The sequence below is a fragment of the Lycorma delicatula genome, chromosome 6 (genome assembly GCF_047948215.1).
Source record: "Lycorma delicatula isolate Av1 chromosome 6, ASM4794821v1, whole genome shotgun sequence".
Taxonomy (NCBI): domain Eukaryota; kingdom Metazoa; phylum Arthropoda; class Insecta; order Hemiptera; family Fulgoridae; genus Lycorma; species Lycorma delicatula.
In genome coordinates this window covers 163,733,349-163,753,228 of record NC_134460.1, presented here as the reverse complement: position 1 = coordinate 163,753,228, position 19,880 = coordinate 163,733,349, and the positions used below count along the sequence as shown (strand labels likewise).

Here is a 19,880-nt window from a genome sequence, read left to right as displayed (position 1 = left end):
CATTGGGATAAGGTCTGGAGAGTGTGGGGACCAGGCGATTAACTTATGCTAATTGGTATTTCTACAGGTTCAGAAATAAAGATTTAATTTGTATAATTGTTTGTAAAATAAACATTATATTTCTTATTAATTATTCTTATTATCATTAAAAATATTTTCTTAGCTTTGTGTTTATATTTGTGAATGTACAATCTACAAAAAAATAATCACTTATCCTTAAAAAAAAAAAATTAAAAAAAAAAAATCAATATTCACCTCTACCAAATCAGACAACAGAACTGTTTACATCTATCTTACAACACATGGCTTATGGGAAAGAGCCTTATTATGTTTCCATTGCCATTTTTAATAAACTACTGAACCATTTGAAAAATCTTCCTACCAGTTTATTTAAAATACAATTAAAAGGGTTTGTTTTACAGAAAAAATATTACTAAGTCAAAGAATTTTTAAATAAAACTAAAAAAGTTAAAACACATGCTTAAATAATATTTGTTGATACTTCTGAATTTTGAATTAATTTGTAAATATTTTTTGTAGTTAGTATCTTCACACACATTTAATATTACTTTGTGCACTTATATTCTAAGTGGACTTTAATTACATCAGTTTTTTATTTTATATTTTATTATGTTTTTTGTGAAATTCTGATCAAGGTTTTAGCATGGTTTTCCTTAAGCTATCCAGACAAATGTTGAGATAGTTCCTTTTTTTATCCACGGAGTAGCATATCTACCCTTTCCTGGCATGACTACATAGTATACTATTATGTACTGATTAAAATAAAAAATTTATTTATTTTTATGTTGTTTTATTCTACATTTTAAGTAGAATATTTTCACAAGTTTTATACTGTATTGTTCTGTCACAGAGTTGTTAGTATTTTTAAATGAATTTTTAGTGAAAGTTGTGAGATATCATTTAAAACATTAGCTGAACTTTTGATTGACTTAACTTTGGCTTTAAAATGCATGACTGATGTTTGTTAGTGAACAAACATGATGATCATACATAGTGATGTATGATCATCATGTAGGATCCTTCACAAAATTCATTAGAGACCGTGACATTACATGATAACACAGAAGGCACTGCTAATTTGCTCCAAAAGGTTTGACAGATGGAAAAGTTTCAGTATTTTGAAGGTGATTCATTATGTATTCATAAATTTTTTCTTAAATAAATTAGTTTTTGCTGGATCTTGGGTAGGACAGAAAAATGTTGGCAGTTCATTTGTAAAGTCACTATGCAGGATGCTTTAAAATTATGTGATGCAATCTATTCTTTTGGTGTTAGGTTGGTTGCCCTGTAGATTCGTTGGATATTGCTCAGTTATAACCAACATGTCACTTGTTGAGTTGCGATTGAACATGCTTCATTTCATTTTGTGTTGTTTCATTTATCGAAATCAATAATAACAAGAAACATAATGTTGTTTTTAGTAGAGGAATGTTTTTGTTGAGCACGTCTTTCATGAAGTGACAGTATACTGATTTAGTGAAGCTCAAGTTTTTTGAAAAGTTTCCTAATACACCTGTTCCTCAACGCAATGAAGTTTGAACTCTTATCGAAAAATTTCAGGCAGCAGGCTCTGTTGAAGATGCCACCCAGAGTGAAGACCACCTAAAGTAAATGAATAGAAACTGCTTGATATTTCAGATGCTCTGGCCAAAAGTCTATCAAAGTCAACATGTAAGTTAGCTCAGCAGCAAGATATCTAACTGTAAGAAAAGAACTGAAACATCTCCTCTAAAATGTAATACTTGTTCAAGACCTGAAATCTACAGATTATGCCAAAAGATTAAATTATTATTGATGGTTTAAACATTTTATTGACCAAAATTCTGTAGGTATCCTACATTATATTTTTTACAGATGAAGCATGATTTCATCTTGAAAAGTATATTAATTCACAAAATATACGACTAGGATCGGTGTGAGTAGAATGAACATTGTGGGTCTAATCTTTTTTGAAGATACAGTTAATAGTGATTTGTTATTAAGCTCTTTTAACAAACTTCATTAATCACTTAACAGAAGTGGAAATCAATGATAGTTGGTTCCAATAAGATGGCGCCACAGCGCACACATCTAACAGGTCAATGACTTTTTTACAAAATTTCTTTGGTGAACGAATCATTTCATGGGGGTTTGTGGCCTGCATGATTGCTCAATCTGATTCCCCCAAATTACTTTATATGGAATCCAGTGAAACAAACAGTGTATCACAACAGATCATGCACGACTGATGAAATAGAAACCGCAGTAACGGCATATGTACAAGATATTCCATTACATCAGTTGGTTAAAGTGTTTGAAAACAAATTGAAATGTGTGCAGTGTTGTACTGATGTTTCAACACTTTTTACAAACTATTCCAGTTATCGTAATATTCTTTACTACAAAATAACAAAATAAAAATACAAAATAATAATTAAGAAAGTTTCATCATTACACTTCCATAATTTCATTCCACAGCAACTTTCTGACCGCTCTGTACCTCTGTCAGAGGCAATTCCTCTTTTGATCATCTCCTTCCTCATTCCTTATCTGTTATTCCATCTTCCTTGATGAATGCCATGAGAAATGAGTCAGCCACCACCTTCTTGGGTTCCATCTGAGTTATCGTGCTGGCACCTTCTAGCAGCCTGTAAATTCAAGTTTAGTTAGGTGACAACTCTGTTGAACTGTCAAGGATTCTTAATCAGGATTATACAAAAACTGAACTACCATCTGAAGAATCTACTGGGTGTAGCCTATTCCACATAAAATTATAAATATTTTCACAATCTTAGATAAATAATTTTTTTTTGTAATAATTGTAGAAATAAACTGTGTAATTTTAAATCATTAAAAGAGAGATGTTATACTTAACAATAATTTAAAATAAAATGAAGATGATTTGTACTTTTTTCAATAGATAACACTTAATTATTTATTACCTTTATTTCAATTATTTATTTCATAGATAATAAAGAAGTTTAAATTCAAGAATTAATAATGACAAAAATGCAAATACTAAAACACACATAAAGTATTTATAACAACTCACACAAATACCCAGTAAAACGTGTAAAAATAAATTCAAAAACAATATCAAGTGATAAGGGAATATCTATCTAACTGCTTTAAAATTATTTCTGTAACAAACTTATAATCTAGATATAAACACAATTTTGAAACTTAATTTTTTCTTTTAAAATTTTTACTTGTCCCAAAAAATGTAATAATTATCTTTAATTATTCATATATATATATATATGTGTGTTAATTATATATATATGTGAACAGTCAGACAGTCTGTCAGATGGTCTGTGATTGTATATATACACTGTTCATTAACTTTTAAACCATTAACATAGAAAAATTAAATTGCTTTCTACAAGCATGTAAAAATATTTTAAACGACATATAAATAACCTTGTAATTATAAAAAAAAAATTTGGGTTATAACAACCCTAATCAAAATAGTAGACCTTTATTTCTTTTTGCAGCTAGTTTCAAAATTTCTAGATAGTAGCTTTTTAAATAACTTCTCAACAATGAAGAACTGAAAAAATTAAATTTAGCAAATGCTCCATCTTAAAATGATTTATTGTCCAATATACTTTTTTTGGTAGTGTGCCTTAGAATAATTTTAAAACAAGCTTCTATGATGGCCTCATATTGAAAAATATATCAATTTGAGGTTGGAGCATTTGCTAAATTTCATCTTTCTGCATTTTATGGTTGAAAAGTTATTTAAGAATTGTCATACTTTATGAACATTTAGAATATATGTATGTATGTAATACATAATTGAACATTTCTTTAAATAATTTAGTGAACATTTATATTTAGATTTTTTTTATATAACAACAAAGTTTATTCCTAAATAAAAAAACACAATCTTAAGCTAATCACCAATCCCTTTGTTAATGTACGTTAGTATATTTTACTTTTTAGTATATTGTATATTTTAATATAATGTTACTTTTATCTATGTTAATTTTGAATAGGAGTGAGAAGATTGAATCAATTAATACAATCTTATACAGTATCAATTAGTGTGTGCTTGTAATTTAGAGTATTGAGTTCTTGTGAAATGTACACCAACATCACCCAAAGTAAATTGTGTTCTTTACATAATTGTTAATCTTTTATATATTTAGATACTATGACTTTTTAAAATTATTTTAAAACTTTAATCTTATATTATTTAATATTCTTTTGTTTTAAAAACTGTAAATTTAAGTGCATACTTACAAAAATGTTTATCTGTCATTAAAACTGAAGATTTTATGAAAAGAAAGTATCTCAAATAAATGATTTGTTTTCAGACAAAAACTGACATTGGTTTTGTATAATTTAAATTGTGAGGTATGTTAAGATTTATTTTCTTTCTTTTTCTTCTTAATTAATGTAAACAAACAACTGTCACATTCTTATTTACTGAACCAGCTGATGACTTATTGCGTCTTAATAAATAATAATATATATCTGCCAGCCTCCATGGCACAAGTGGTAGCATCTTGGCCTTTCATCTGGATGTCCCGAGTTTGAATTCTGATCAGGCATGGCATTTTTACATGCCAAAAAAATTGTCATTAATTTCATACTCTGAAGAAATACCTAACAATGGTCCTGGAGTTAAAAAAAAAATCTGGTGTCTTGCATCTTAATAGATAACAAAGAATAATATTTGTGTGTGTTGTATGTATTTGTGTTTATGATGTATGTGTTTGTATGTATTGTTTGCATATGTGCCTGTCTCTAGTATGTATTACATGTGAATGTAGTATAATAATTATTCTGTAGAGTGTTTAGAAGTAAAGAGCCATATAAATATGGAATATTAAATTATAATAACAATATACAACATTTATGAAAATACTAAGAATCACATTTGAGAAGCACGTAATAATACAATTGAATAAATTCTGTTCTTTCTCTATGTATTATAATAATTTGTGCTAATTTTACTTCGTATGACATCATCAAGCAGACTGTCACCAGCATATTTTTTTTATTTTTTATTTTTTTCCTGTTTAGCCTCCGGTAACTACCGTTTAGATAATACTTCAGAGGATGAATGAGGATGATATGTATGAGTGTGAATGAAGTGTAGTCTTGTACATTCTCAGTTTGACCATACCTGAGATGTGTGGTTAATTGAAACCCAACCACCAAAGAACACCGGTATCCACAATCTAGTATTCAAGTCCGTGTAAAAATAGCTGGCTTTACTAGGACTTGAACGCTGGAACTCTCGACTTCCAAATCAGCTGATTTGGAAAGACGCGTTCACCACTAGACCAACCCGGTCGGTTCAGCAGTTTGAGCCTAGCAGAAGATTTCTTAACGCCAGCTGCCAAGTAACATATTACATAATTTACTGCTACTTCACATCCTACCTCTTTTGTTTTTTAATCATACATTCCTTTGTTATGTCATTTATGTTGTTACTCCACTATTTATATTTTAATTGACTTTGATTTTCAAAACAAACCGTGTTTTGATCTAAATTACCCTTCTACAATTTATTTTTCTTTCACTGCATTCATTTTACAAGCTCAATAATTATCATACAGTTACAGCCTTTATGACCATTGAATATGGATAAATCAGAAAAGGTGAAACTTGTTAAAAACCGAGGAATAATTAAGGGTAGTTTAACTAGAATAAAAACATTTATTAGTAATGAGTAAAATCATGCAGATTTACAGTTATTATACACAAAATATTTGAAATATATCAAAAAGAATTTGATTCATCTCAAAGCCAGTTAGAACTGAGGATGATGAAGATCATTCCCACTAGCAAGCAGAATTTGAAGATTTATATGATGAGCTTGTGTCCCATTTAGAATCGCTGTTGAAAATATAACAGCCTCTATTATAAACCAAGAAACTACAGTTCTCACTGAATCAACTACTCCTGCAGTTAAGTAGAGTTTTCAGTTACCTACTATTAAAATCCCATCATTTAGTGGTGACATCTCAGAGTGGTAGCACTTCAAGGATACCTATGAAAGTCTTATTTTAAATAACAAATTTTTTACTAGTGATTTCACTATCTTATTGCTTCTCTAGAAAAGAAGCCAAAACAGCTGATTCAAAATCTTCTTATTTCAGATTCTAATTTTAGCACTGCTAACCAGTTAATCTGTAATCGTTATGATAATAAAAAATTAATTGTAACTAAGCATGTAAAATATCTTTTGTCTCTTTTTCAAGCGGCAAAAGGATCAACAACTGATCTGAAATCTTATAAATGAATTGGTCAGTAAACAAGATGCAATTAAAGCACCAGATATTACCATTCCAGTGTTTCGTTGGTGATTATAGTGAGAGGACATGTTTTCCTCTCTCTCTCTCTCTGTGCTATTATATTTTCTATAGTGTTTTCAAAGTTTTTTATGGAGTGTTTAGTATGGATCTGCGAGTGTAAAGTCATACTATAATAGTGTTAAGTATTATTGTGTGAGTGTGTGTGAGAGAGGAGTTTTTTATTCTTTTTTTGTGGATTTTTCTGAATTTATTTGGAAAATAATTCAACATGTACATATAATATTTGTTACCTTGTTTAGTAGTAAGTTATCGTAGATAAGAGAAGAGATTATTTTATTTAATATAAATTTTTCTCTAGTCTATCTTTTTAGTGAAGACAATTATCAGTGTAGGCTATAGCGGACTATAGTAGGATTAGAGTTGAAACTTGAGAGAGAAATTTTAAATTGCGGATTTCTAACTCCCCCGTGATTCGATTTGGACCCAGTTTTCACCATCCTTCTCTTTTACCCTTTTTTCCTTCCCTACCCATCATGAAGGCTACCCCTTTTTTTTGCGACCCCCCTTATAAAGCGTGTGGGGTGTCAAACTCCATGTTTTTGTTTGCTCTAACGGTTTTTGGAGGTTAGAGTTGGTTTGGAGATCATCTCTTCTTGAAAAATGGTGAAACGTAGTACGAGCCAACAGCATCAGGCTCTCCAATACGCGTACAGTTCGTCGACAGAGGTGCCATCAGCGGAGGAAAAGAGGAAGGAAAGAAGGAAGAGAAGCCGCTCTGCCAAAAAAGTAATTGCAGAAATGGAGGTGGAGGAGAGGCTGGAAGGTACCCCTCAAGGTGACTTGACCAAGTATGTGAAAGAGTTACTTAGCGTGAGCGGAATGCTCAGTAAGCACGCGGAAAAAAGTTATACAGCCAGGGAGTTGAAGGATCTGGCTGAGGATATGGCGAGAGTGGTGGCTGCCTTCCATTTCATATTCATAGAGTCACATCCATGTGAGGGAAAGGCGGAGAGTAAAGAGGTGGCATGCCAGACTAGGGTGGATGTTGGGGACAGTGAATTACTCTGGCAACTTGAGGAGAGAGTAAAGAATGAATAGAATGAATAAATAAAATGAATAGAATAAATGAATAATAGAATGAATAAAGAATGAATAGATGTTCTGGTGGCAGCGAAGTGGAACAGGGAATGGTTCCTCAAGACTGTGGAGATAAAAGAACCAGTTTTCTCAGAAAGGGAGAAGGATTTGGTGGTCGTATTGGACCTGGCCAAATTGAAAAGTGGATTCTCAAAGTCCATCTTCAGAACAGCTCCAGGAATCAAGGATTTGGTGGTGGCGGGACAGCTGAAGACAGGTCAACTTCTTGCCAGCACAGAGACAGCTACAATTTTCCAAGGTGAGAATCTGGAGGACTATCAAAGTAAGGTGTTCACCCTGGTGATAGATTCATCAATAGGGGAAGGGAACATCATTCATATAAGAAAGGGAATTGTGGAGATATTCCTGCAAGCCAAACACGATGTGGTTTTTGCAGCAGAGGAGGGTGATGCGGCCCATGTGACCAGGAATGTGCTAGAGTATGAGGGTCACAGGAGCAACAGAACAACTGGTCTATATATTGAGAGAATGGCCAAAAGTAAAGCCAAACAAGATAGATCGGTCAGCGGAGTACCTGCATAGAAGACCTTGATAATTAACGTGACCGATACACAGGGCAAGAAGACCTTTGCTGATCTCCTCAAAGAGGTCAAGGGAGGAGTAGCCAAAAGGGACTCAGAAATTCTCTCTGTTCGCAAGGGACAGGGAGAGGACATATGGATCAGGGTCAAGGATGAAGCCGAGGGTCCTGAGAAATTGATCAAGAAAATCCAGGAGGGGGTTCAAGGAGTGAAGGTCGCTTTAAGAAAAAGGGAGCACATCCAACAAGTCAATATTAAGGACATAGATGCCCTCACTACCAAAGAGTAGGTGGTTGGGGCTGTGATGGAGATAGTAGAAATAGACAAAGAAAGAAGACAGGCTGTTAGGCTGAGGCTGGCCTACTCGAATACTCAGGTGGCTTCGCTGGTGATTTATAAGGGCAAAGCGGAGAAATTATCACAGAAGGGGCACTTGTGAATAGGCATGTTCTCATGTAGGGTGGCCTTGGCTATGGAGTAAGAGAAATGTTATCGGTGCTGGGACCTGGGTCACAGGGCGGCCTATTATAATGGCCCAGACAGATCTAAAAGATGCTTCCACTGTGGCAAGGAAGGGCATATCAAGGCGGGATGCCGAGAGAAGGCGAGGTGTAGAAAATTTGGTGCAGAGGACCAATATGAAAGCAGTGGACAATGTGTGAGTAACTAAAAATGATTCAATTAAATGTTTACAGTAGCAGACGCTCTCGCGATCTCCTACGGCCTATAACCAGGGAGGTTGGGGGAGACACATTGGCAGTGTCGGAGCCGAACTATGCAGTGATTTTGGAGGGCGGCTGGAGCGAAGACCAGAGTTGTGATGTCGCATTACTGGTAGTGAAACCGGGGTTACCTGTCACTCGGCAGGGCAGGAGTGATGGCTTCGTCTGGGCTTGTGTTGGGGGAAGACTGTTTTTAGTTGTTATGCCTTCCCTAATGGCAGCATTGACCAATTTAATAGATTCCTGGATGACTTGGCGTGGCGGTGAGGGTCATACGAACACGTAAATGTGTTAGGCGATTTTAACGCCAAAAGCCCGGATATATGGGGAGTGTCCTTCAATGAAAGAGGGAGGCTGCTGGCGAAGGTGATGGCTTCACTAAATATGGCAAGCCTTAACACACAGGGAGTCCCTACCTTTCTCAGAGGAATGTCAAAGACCGTTCTCGACCTGGCGTTCATCACTGATAGTATGGTGAGTGCTGGGTGATGGCGGGTTGTTGAGAAGGAGACGCTCAGCGATCACCTATGTATTGAGGTGGTTGTTGGGTGGCGAGAGGCATACCACCAGGATCAGAGTGAGCCATAACTTTTTCGGCCTTCGGATGCTCGACAGTTACAGATGGTCTTTACTGAGAGACTGGCGCAGGCGCAGCAGGAAGATGGAGGGGATGTAAACCTTGATGAGATGATGATGTCATCAGGAAGCTTGTGCATATGCCCTAAATAGAAGAATGATGCAGGCACGACCGAAACATGTTTATTAGTGGTCGGAGGAGATTGCTGAGCTGCGGAGAATATGTGTACGTAATAGACTCATTCTCACCAGACTAAGGAGGAGAAAAAAATCAAGAGACATGTGAACAGGTGAGGGCAGAATTGAAAAGTTCCACTAAGAACTTCAGAAGAGCTATACAAAAGGCTAAGAAGGAAAGTTGGAGGGAAATTTGTGACCAGCTGAACGAGAAACCCTGGAGCCTAGCGTACAACCTGGTGACGAGGAGGCTAGGGAGGTTCTTTGCCTAGGCTCCCTAAGGTGTGTTTAAGAGAAAAGTTGTTAGCAGTGTTTCCAAGGGACGTAAATCCAAGATGGCAGGAATTGGCGATTACTGGGATACCGCGGGTCACGGCTGACAAATTCTGGTATGCACTGTCTCGGTTACGCCCGAAGAACAGCACAGGGGTTGACAGCGTAACAGCAGAGGCGATGAAGGCGTTGATGGAGGCCTCTCCATTCACTTTTTTGGAGACCTTAATGGCTGTTTATACAAGGAATATGTACCGATGCCATGGAAGGCGGCAAGGGATGTCTTGGTGGGGGAGAAAATGGCTCACCAAGTTATAGACCAGTTTGCTTTTTCAACAGCCTGGGCAAGCTGTTTGAGATTGTACTGGCGAGTAGACTTCAAGAGGAGTTGCAGAGGACTGGCAAACTATCAGACAGACAGTATGGCTTCTGCAAGGGCAGAAGCTCAGTTGACTCGATACAGAGAGTAGTGGATATTGTGGAGAGGACGGCCAGGGGGTCAAGATATGTTAGAAGGATTCCCCTGGTTATTCTACTACACGTAGCCAATGCATTTAATACAGTGAGATGGGAGTCCATACTGCGCCTGTTGGAAGAAAGAGGAATTGAGTTATATCTACTTAGGATGATACAACAGTACCTGAGTTGTAGAGAACTTAGAGAGAGTAAGTAGAATATACCTGACCTAGTCTATCTACTGCAATCTTATGTACCAATCAGTATAAAAGATTTATTTAAAAATTTATTTTTAGGAGTTCAAATTTAGCAATGTTTTATTTTTTAATATTTTTTTTTTACTTTCTACCTTCCGGGACCATCATTAGGTATTACTTTAGAGGATGAGATGAATGACAATTTTTGTACCATGTGAAATTGCCATGCCTGACCGGGATTCAAACCTGGCATCTCCAGATGAAAGGCCAAGACGCTACCAGTCGTGCCAAGGAGACCGACATTTTTTTATTTACATAAATGAACCAGGGAGTAGTTTTAATAAAAGAATAGTGCTGTCATGTATGCAGATGATACACAATCATTTGTTCAAATACAAGTTAAAATTCGCTCACTACAAAATTGTTAAATAGGCCTACATTTTTCCTCAGCCGGTATTATTATCTAAGGAGAAATGAATTAATACTAAATTAAGAAAAAAAGAAAGAAAAATAAATTTATTGATTTTTATTACAAATAAAATAAATAAAAAAAATATATATATAAATAAATAACAAAAAGATAAATATGAATGCAAATTAAATGTACAAATGAGTAATAATATAAAATGGTTAGGTTAAATTCCTAAGCATTGACTGCTACTAAATAATTGTTATGGAATAATCATGATGATAAAATACTTTTACTAAGGTCTTTTAAAATTCAGATGAAGTTGTTTTATATATATATATTTATTTTTTTTGTCTTCAGTCATTTGACTGGTTTGATGCAGCTCTCCAAGATTCCCTATCTAGTGCTAGTTGTTTTATTTCAGTATACCCCCTACATCCTACATCCCTAACAATTTCTTTTACATATTCCAAATGTTGCCTGCCTGCACAATTTTTTCCTTCTGCCTGTCCCTCCAATATTAAAACGACTATTCCAGGATGCCTTAATATGTGGCCTATAAGTCTGTCTCTTCTTTTAACTATATTTTTCCAAATGCTTCTTTCTTCATCTATTTGCTGCAACACCTCTTCATTTGTCACTTTATCCACCCGTCTGATTTTTAACATTCTCCTGTAGCATTGCATTTCAAAAGCTTCTAATCTTTTCTTCTCAGATACTCCGATCGTCCAAGTTTCACTTCGATATAAAGCGACACTCCAAACATACACTTTCAAAAATCTTTTCCTGACATTTAAATTAATTTTTGATGTAAACAAATTATATTTCTGACTGAAAGCTCATTTTGCCTGTGCTATTCGGCATTTTATATCGCTCCTGCTTCGTCCATCTTTAGTAATTTTACTTCTCAAATAACAAAATTCTTCTACCTCCATAATCTTTACTCCTCCTATTTTCACATTCAGTGGTCCATCTTTGTTATTTCTACTACATTTCATTACTTTTGTTTTGTTCTTGTTTATTTTCATGCGATAGTTTTTGCGTAGGACTTCATCTATGCCGTTCATTGTTTCTTCTAAATCCTTTTTACTCTAGGCTAGAATTACTATATCATCAACAAATCTTAGCATCTTTATCTTTTCACCTTGTACTGTTACTCCAGACCTACATTGTTCTTTAACATCATTAACTGCTAGTTCTATGTAAAGATTAAAAAGTAATGGGGATAGGGAACATCCTTGTCGGACTCCCTTTCTTATGTTCTTCAATTATTACTGTTCTGTTTGGTTCCTGTGAATGTTAGCAATCGTTCTTCTATCTCTGTATTTCAGCCTTAATTTTTTTTAAATGCTGAATATTTTATTCCAGTCTACGTTATCGAATGCCTTTTCTAGGTATATAAATGCCAAGTATGTTGGTTTTTTTTTTCTTTAATCGTCCTTCTACTATTAATGTGAGGCCTAAAATTGCTTACCTTGTCCCTATACTTTCCCTGAAACCAAATCAATCTTCTCCTAACACTTCTTCCATTCTCCTCTCAATTCTTCTGTATAGAATTCTAGTTAAGATTTTTGATGCATGGCTAGTTAAACTAATTGTTCTTTATTCTTCAAATTTATCTGCTCCTGCTTTCTTTGGTATCATGACTATAACATCTTTTTTGAAGTCTGACAGAAATTCCCCTTTTCCATAAATGTTACACACCAGTTTGTATAATCCATCAATCGCTTCCTCACCTGCACTGCGCAATAATTTTACAGGTATTCAGTCTATTCTAGGAGCCTTTCTGCCATTCAAATCTTTTAATGCTCTCTTAAATTCAGATCTCAGTATTGCTTCTCCCATTTCATCCTCTTCAACTTCCTCTTCTTCCTCTATAATACCATTTTCTAATTCATTTCTTCCATATAACTCTTCAATATATTCCACCCACCTATCGACTTTACCTTTTGTATTATAAATTGGTGTTCTATCATTGTTTAACACATTATTGGATTTTAATTTATGTTCCCCAAAATTTTCCTTAACTTTCCTGTATGCTCCGTCTATTTTACCAATGTTCATTTCTCTTTCCACTTCTGAACACTTTTCTTTAATCCACTCTTCTTTCACTAGTTTGCACTTTCTGTTTACAGTATTTTTTAATTTATTTTCATCATCACTAGCATTCTCATATTTCTACATTCATCCATCAACTGCAATAAATCATCTGAAACCCAAGGTTTTCTACCAGTTCTCTTTGTTCCACCTAAGTTCGCTTCTGCTGATTTAAGAATTTCCTTTTTAACATTCTCCCATTCTTCTTCTACATTCTCTACCTTATCTTTTTTACTCAGACCTCTTGCAATGTCCCGCTCAAAAATCTTCTTTACCTCCTCTTCCTCAAGCTTCTCTAAATTGCACCTGTTCATCTGACACCTTTTCTTCAGGTTTTTAAACCCCAATCTACATTTAATTATCACTAAATTATGGTCGCTATCAATGTCTGCTCCAGGGTAAGTTTTACAGTCAACGAGTTGATTTCTAAATCTTTGCTTAACCATGATATAATCTATCTGATACCTTGCAGTATCGCCTGGCTTTTCCAAGTGTATATTCTTCTATTATGATTTTTAAATTGGGTGGTGGCAATTACGAAATTATACTTTGTGCAAAACTCTATAAATCGGTCCCCTCTTTCATTCCTTTTGCCCACCCCATATTCACCCACTATATTTCCTTCCTTGCCTTTTACAATGCTTGCATTCCAATCTCCAACTATTATTAAATTTTCATCTCCTTTTATGAGTTTAATTGCTTCATCAATTTCTTTGTATACACACTCTACTCACCATCATCATGGGCGCTTGTAAGCATATAGACGTTAACAATCGTTGTCGGTTTAGGTTTTGATTTTATCCTTATTACAATGATTCTATCGCTATCCATTTTGAAATACTATACTCTCTTCCCTAAATTCTTGTTCATTACGAAACCTACTCCTGCCTGCCCATTATTTGAAGCTGAGTTAATTATTCTAAAATCACCTGACCAAAAGTCGTTTTCCTCTTCCCACCGAACCTCACTAATTCCTACTACATTTACATTTATCCTATCCATTTCCCTCTTTAAATTTTCTAACCTACCAACCTTTTATAAACTTCTAACATTCCACGCTCCGACTCGTAGAATGTTATTTTTTAATTTTCGGTGACCCCTTCCTTAGTAGTCCCCACCCGGAGATCCAAACGGGGGACTAGTTTACCTCCAGAATATTTTACCAAGGAAGGCGCCTCCATCATTGCTATGTGAAAATGCAGAGTTACATTTTCTTGGAAAAAAGTAGCTGTAGTTTTCCATTGCTTTCAGCTGTGCAGTACTCAGAGGACCGAGTGATGTTGATATGGCTGTTTAAGTCGTCATAACTTAAACAACTACTGCAAGAGCTGCTGCCCTCTTTCAGGAATCATTCCTTAGTCTGGCTCTCAACAGATATCTCTCCAATATGGTTGCACCTTTGGTCCAGCTACTCTGTATCACTGAGCACTCAAGCCCCCTCACCAATGGCAAGGTCCTATGATTCACAGAGGGAGTATTATATATATATATAAAACTTATAAATTATATATATTATAAAATTTATATATATTTTTTGAATATAAAAATATACAAATACAAAAATATACAGTTGTGTAGGAACGTTTCTGTATTAGTAGGCTTACTGACAGTTCCATATTTTTACACACAACATTTAAAAAAAATATTACACATCAAAGTTCAGAAAGCTCATTTGGCACACAGGATAGGGATGGATTGCTGCCTTGACAGCAGGCTTCTTGCTACTTGTACATAATGTTGCGATACACTACTTTCACTTTTCTATTAGCAGTGCCAACACTACTTCAGGTACCACAGGTAGAAATAACTACTGCACATCTATCTAATTATATCTTTTTTTAAATTTTAATGAATAAAAAAATACTAAATTATAAAACATAAGACATCCATGATTAAATTTCAAGTAATAAGATAAATATTCACAGTATCACAATAAACAACATAATATAAAATTTTTTCCAAAAACACCATCATTCATGAGACTATAATAATTCAGAAACTTCCAAATAAAATTAAGATTGTAAAGATGAAAAATCATTTAAAAGACTATTAAAGACATTTTTAATTTCTATATTTTGTTTGTGGCAGTCAGAGATGAGAATTGTGTTTAGAGCAACAAACCTTTGAAATAACAAATCAAACCCAATTTTATAAATTAATTTTTTTTAATAGCTTACTTCAAGATATTTTCAGCCTTCCTTGAAATCATCTTAAGTTAATTGATGCTGCTGTTATCATGCTGGCATCGATCAGTGTTATTGGTGAACATTTTTTAGAATGTGGTAAAAAAGTGTGATTTAATTTATATCAGTTCATTCAGTACATCATTTTGTTTAACACATATTATAATATTCATGTGTATGTATGCTGAATAGCAAGGTATTATCGGGTAGATATGTGTTGCCTAATGGGTAGAGATGTTGGCAAATGCTGATCTATTGCTCTAATGGTCTTGTAATTGTTTATTGTATCCTTGTTTGATAACACAGTTTAATCGGTGTAGAATATTTTAACTATTAGAGCAATTTAGTTTGTACACGCCAAGTTATTGTGTTCTTTGCATGATGATTTTTATTTTTGTACTAGAGATTACATTATATCCAGATTTTTTTTTAATTTTTCCACAACTTCTTTGTCCTTATGTTGATGCAGTTTTTGTTTTATTTGACTTCTCCCTATAACATTTGTGTAAGGGTGTATTATATATATTTATGTGAAAGGTATTTTTTTAAAGAATTGAATTGTATTATGAAATCTTCAGATGAGTGTGCTGGTTTTAGAAGTTAATCCAACTTCTAAAACCAGATGGTTATGTGGTGAAATTGGGATGTGAAATATTCCAAATGAGTGTGCATGTCATTATTAATTTTTTGTAAGTCTTTGTTGGTTGTTTTATAATGATATGATTTCAAGAAATTTTTATTCATTCCATGTGTATTCAGTTTGTACATTTTTTTAATATATACTAACAGGTGTTCACATTGTTTTGTATTACCTTATACACAATGGTACAGTATTATCAATAAATTTATTTACATTGTCTTGGGTTGCCTTATACATAATAGAATAGTGTAATAATCAATAAATCTGTGTCAGTATATTATTTTATGAACTTATTTGTTATTGGTGATTACATTTGTTGTCCTTTGTAGAAAGATTTTACATACAATGCTAGAAACAAGAGGAACTCATATCCATAGTTAGGCCATCAGGTTGTGTGTAATATTTTTGGGATGTAAGATAATTATTTTTTAATAATATTTAGTAACTTTATTATTTCTGAGTACTGAAATCATGATTTTTTGTAGTGTTTAGGTTTGCTTTTAAGATGAAAAGTGTTTCTGTTACTGGGTTATTAGCATGTAGGATTGTTACTTTATATGATGCTGTGTACATAAATACATACATACAAAATAATACAGATCTCATAAAATAAATTCAAACATCACCTAACTCAACTTAGTATATTATTCTTAATTCAACTGATGAATTTCTTGTCAGATAACATTACATTTTCTGTATTAGGTTATCAAGATATTACTTGCTGGTACCCAAGACATTAGTTAGAGTAACTTTATATAAAGATAATGTTCACTATACAACCAGTCCTTGTGGTGAAGTTGCCACTTATGGAACTCAATATCGCCTGCATTTCTGTGGATTTGGACTAATGATATTAAATTATATATTTAATTCAATTAAGAAGAAAACATGAAACCACTACTAATTTTTTTCCTATTATGCCTAGCTTGAGGTGCTTGTTATACTTTGGAATGACACTATGTTATTTTTGGGCATGGCTTGTTACATGTTGGTTATCAACAATAATTGTTGTAGACAAAATATAACGTAATTAATGGGGAGGATATGTTGTCCTTGACACATAATAAAAATTTGATAGAAATGTATTGGGTTAAGTATGATTAACTTATGTATTAAGTTATTAACTAACTTATTAACTTATTATTATGTATTAACTTATTAAGTTATGTATTGATTGGGTTAAGTTTTGTTTTAATTTATTTTTCTTTGTATCTTTGAGGTCCCGAGGATTTACTTCTCTTACTTAAAAAAAAGCACATCAAATTTTTGTCCCTCTTCTATTTAAAAATAACTTCCATCAATTTTTCTACTTGTTCTCTGGATGACACTGCTTCCAATTCCTTCTTTATAATCAATACGACATCACTAAAATTAAGGTATTATTGAGGATCTCAGTTAATTTTTTCTTTCCTTCTCTTCCTTCAATATGATATTTCATTACTTGTATACCACAGTCTCCCTCTTCCTCTAAATTTTCTTTGTCATCATATCTTTTATATCTGCAATATAAAAGACTTGTAACTTATTACTGACAATTGATAAATTCAGTAATTAATCAGTCAAAACAGGTCTACTTAATGATCTGTCAGTAGATCTGACTATGAAGTAAATAAAAACCCATACAAAAGTAGTCATGTGAATAACGGAAGTATTACTTACAACCTCAATATATTTCCCACGAATTATATCGTCTGTTTAAGTGTTTTTATTTGTTTTTTTTTTACAGGAAAAGCAGTTTATAAATTATTCTCAAAGTAGCGGTAGATTTTGATTACATTCTGTAACATTTAATTGATGAAGGAAACTATGTAACTATTTTAAAATTTTATCAATGTGTAAGAAATTAATTCTTTATTTACTAAACAATTTTTTATCTATTTATCATATTTCACACAAAATGACTTTTACGAGGACCTGAACCAAAGTGTTACTTCATCAGTAATGATGAAGCAAAGGGTTCTCGCGCCGCATCGTTACTGAAAACGTTTTTAGATTCTAAATAAATTATTTCGTTGTTTTCTTTTATTTTGCTTTGCTCATCTTATATAAAGTTCAGTAACTATGAATAATCTCCACCACCAACTGTAAAGAATACATCTTCGATTACTTTTTTAAATGAATGGGTTTGTTAGGTTTCAGTGGTAGAGGGTTTTGAGAGTTTCTTCGAAAAAAAACAATATTTAACTAGTGTAATGCGTAAAGTATTTTTTGTTCGTTTCATAAATTTTCTTTTTTTCAAAATTAAGATTACACTGTATATAAACAGTTGGGAGTTCAAAGGTTGAAGATAAGTTATCCATACGATATTGATTATATACGCTAGTCTACACCGGCGTCGCCACTGAACTACACAACGCATGCGTTCGCTGTTCCAGAACGTCATGGACCGAAGTGTTGTTAAATCTGTTCGTTCATACCGCTAGCATTTTTATCTTTCTTCATCCGGCTATTTCTAAAAAAATACGAGTATGTGGAATAACACATCAAAACAAAATTTTAAGCGATACGAAAGGAAGAAAATTTCGTTTCTATAGGAAACTACACTATTTGAACACCATCGTATACTTTAAGTTCTGAACATGGGTAACCTTCAAGGATCAGAAGGGAAGAAGACACAAACCAAAAGTAAGATACAAGGAAACAAGATGAAAGGTAAAAAATCACCCGTAAGGGAATTATTCAAATACCAGGGAATAAAGAAAGGGGGAAAAGATGAGCCGGTTGGTAGTAGTGTCATTGACCTCTCGGCAGCGGATGCTAGCGGTTCGCTGGTCGTGATCGCGGAATCAAGTCGCTGTGACGAGAACCCGCTGGTAATCGGTGATGAATCGGACGGTCCTGTGGAAGAAACGATATCAAACGTGGTAAATGTGAAAGGAGTTGATGATTCGAGCAGCGAAGAATCTGTGTTCACTGATCCTTTATTAACTCCTCTATATAGTGTAAACAGTGATTATAGTGACAGCAAGCCTTGCGACAGTGAACATCCAGTATGCTCTCATGTGATTCCAGCAAAAGGTGATGAACAACACAATTATGAAGCCATCTCTGAAACGGTGATATCAAGTATGAGTGAATCTGTGGATGTAGCAGAAGAAGCGACACCGCAGGTGGTTGTCAATAGACGACCTCAGTCGATGTCGATAATAAATAATAACGCAGGGTCTACGTCGCCTGTCCCTTCATTTACGGTTACCAAACACCGTAAGGTTGAGTTGCAGCCATCTAAGTGCCTGTTATCTCCGTCACCCACAGCAGCTAATAACAGCGTCAGTAAGTCTTTTTAGTGATTTAGAAAAAGTAGTATTAATATAATTGTTAACAAACTTTAAGTAGTTGTTAAATATTTGTGTTATGATATACAGTTTGATTTTGTTACCTGTTCTGATAAGGTGACAAGTACATTCAACGAAGTTGTCATGCGTAATAAAATGGTATCATTATTGTATTTATCAATTTACGTCTAAGTTATCATTCATAATGCGTTCAACAAATTTTATTCACACCTGTCGACGCGGTTGCCTAGGTGATCGAGTTATCCCTAACCTAAACTAAATTAATTTTTTGTTTTGTTTACAACGTATGTCATGTTTCAGCATTTGTTATCCATCATCGTTTGTTTACCTTCTAGAGATATACGAAATTAGTATTTGGCAGAATGTTTTTTTCTGGTTTTATCAGAAAATGTTGAGTTTTCAAATGTTAGGTTAGAAAGCTTTTCAGCAGTTTAGTTTTATACAAAATTTAGGTAATTCTAATTATCGCTATTATTACTTAAACAAAACAATAAGTGAAATACAGTTATCAGTGTACAAATAACTTAACTGTTTTTAGCTTTATAGTAATGCCATTATTTCATAGATTATAATAAACTGTACAATATTCAGTGTAAAAACAAATATGTTCTTAACAACAAAATACAGTTGTTATAATTAATGTAGAATATTCATAGCTTTATATGGGCCTCGTTCATGGAAATTTTATAGGATCTTAAAACCATTTTTACTTGTCTATTTTATTTTATTTTTTTTTTAATTACTGTAATATTTTTTATGTCCATGAAAAAATGTATTACATGGAAATTCTGGGTATTTTATTCATTTTGAATTTGCAAGTGTAAAGACATGTGTGACCCAAAAGATCTTTTCATGAATGGAATTATAATCATTAAAATATTAAAAATCACTTGATGTTGCTATCCT

The 19,880-nt window shown here is 33.6% G+C and overlaps 2 protein-coding genes across 6 annotated transcripts in view; one reads left to right on the top strand and one right to left on the bottom strand.

Moving 5' to 3' along the window:
* Gpa2 (Glycoprotein hormone alpha 2) overlaps window positions 1-19,880 on the bottom strand; it is a 179,520-nt gene that overhangs the window by 69,107 nt on the left and 90,533 nt on the right. The window lies entirely within an intron of this gene.
* The window catches only part of capu (formin protein cappuccino), a 92,119-nt gene continuing 90,244 nt past the window's right edge, over window positions 18,006-19,880 (top strand). For 4 of the 5 annotated variants that reach the window (XM_075369013.1, XM_075369015.1, XM_075369012.1 and 1 more), the window contains exon 1: window positions 18,006-18,951. In XM_075369013.1, the coding sequence (XP_075225128.1) occupies window positions 18,258-18,951 (694 nt within the window). In that variant the 5' untranslated portion in view covers window positions 18,006-18,257. The remainder of the gene's footprint in view (window positions 18,952-19,880) is intronic. The other variant, XM_075369014.1, reaches the window with a different exon arrangement.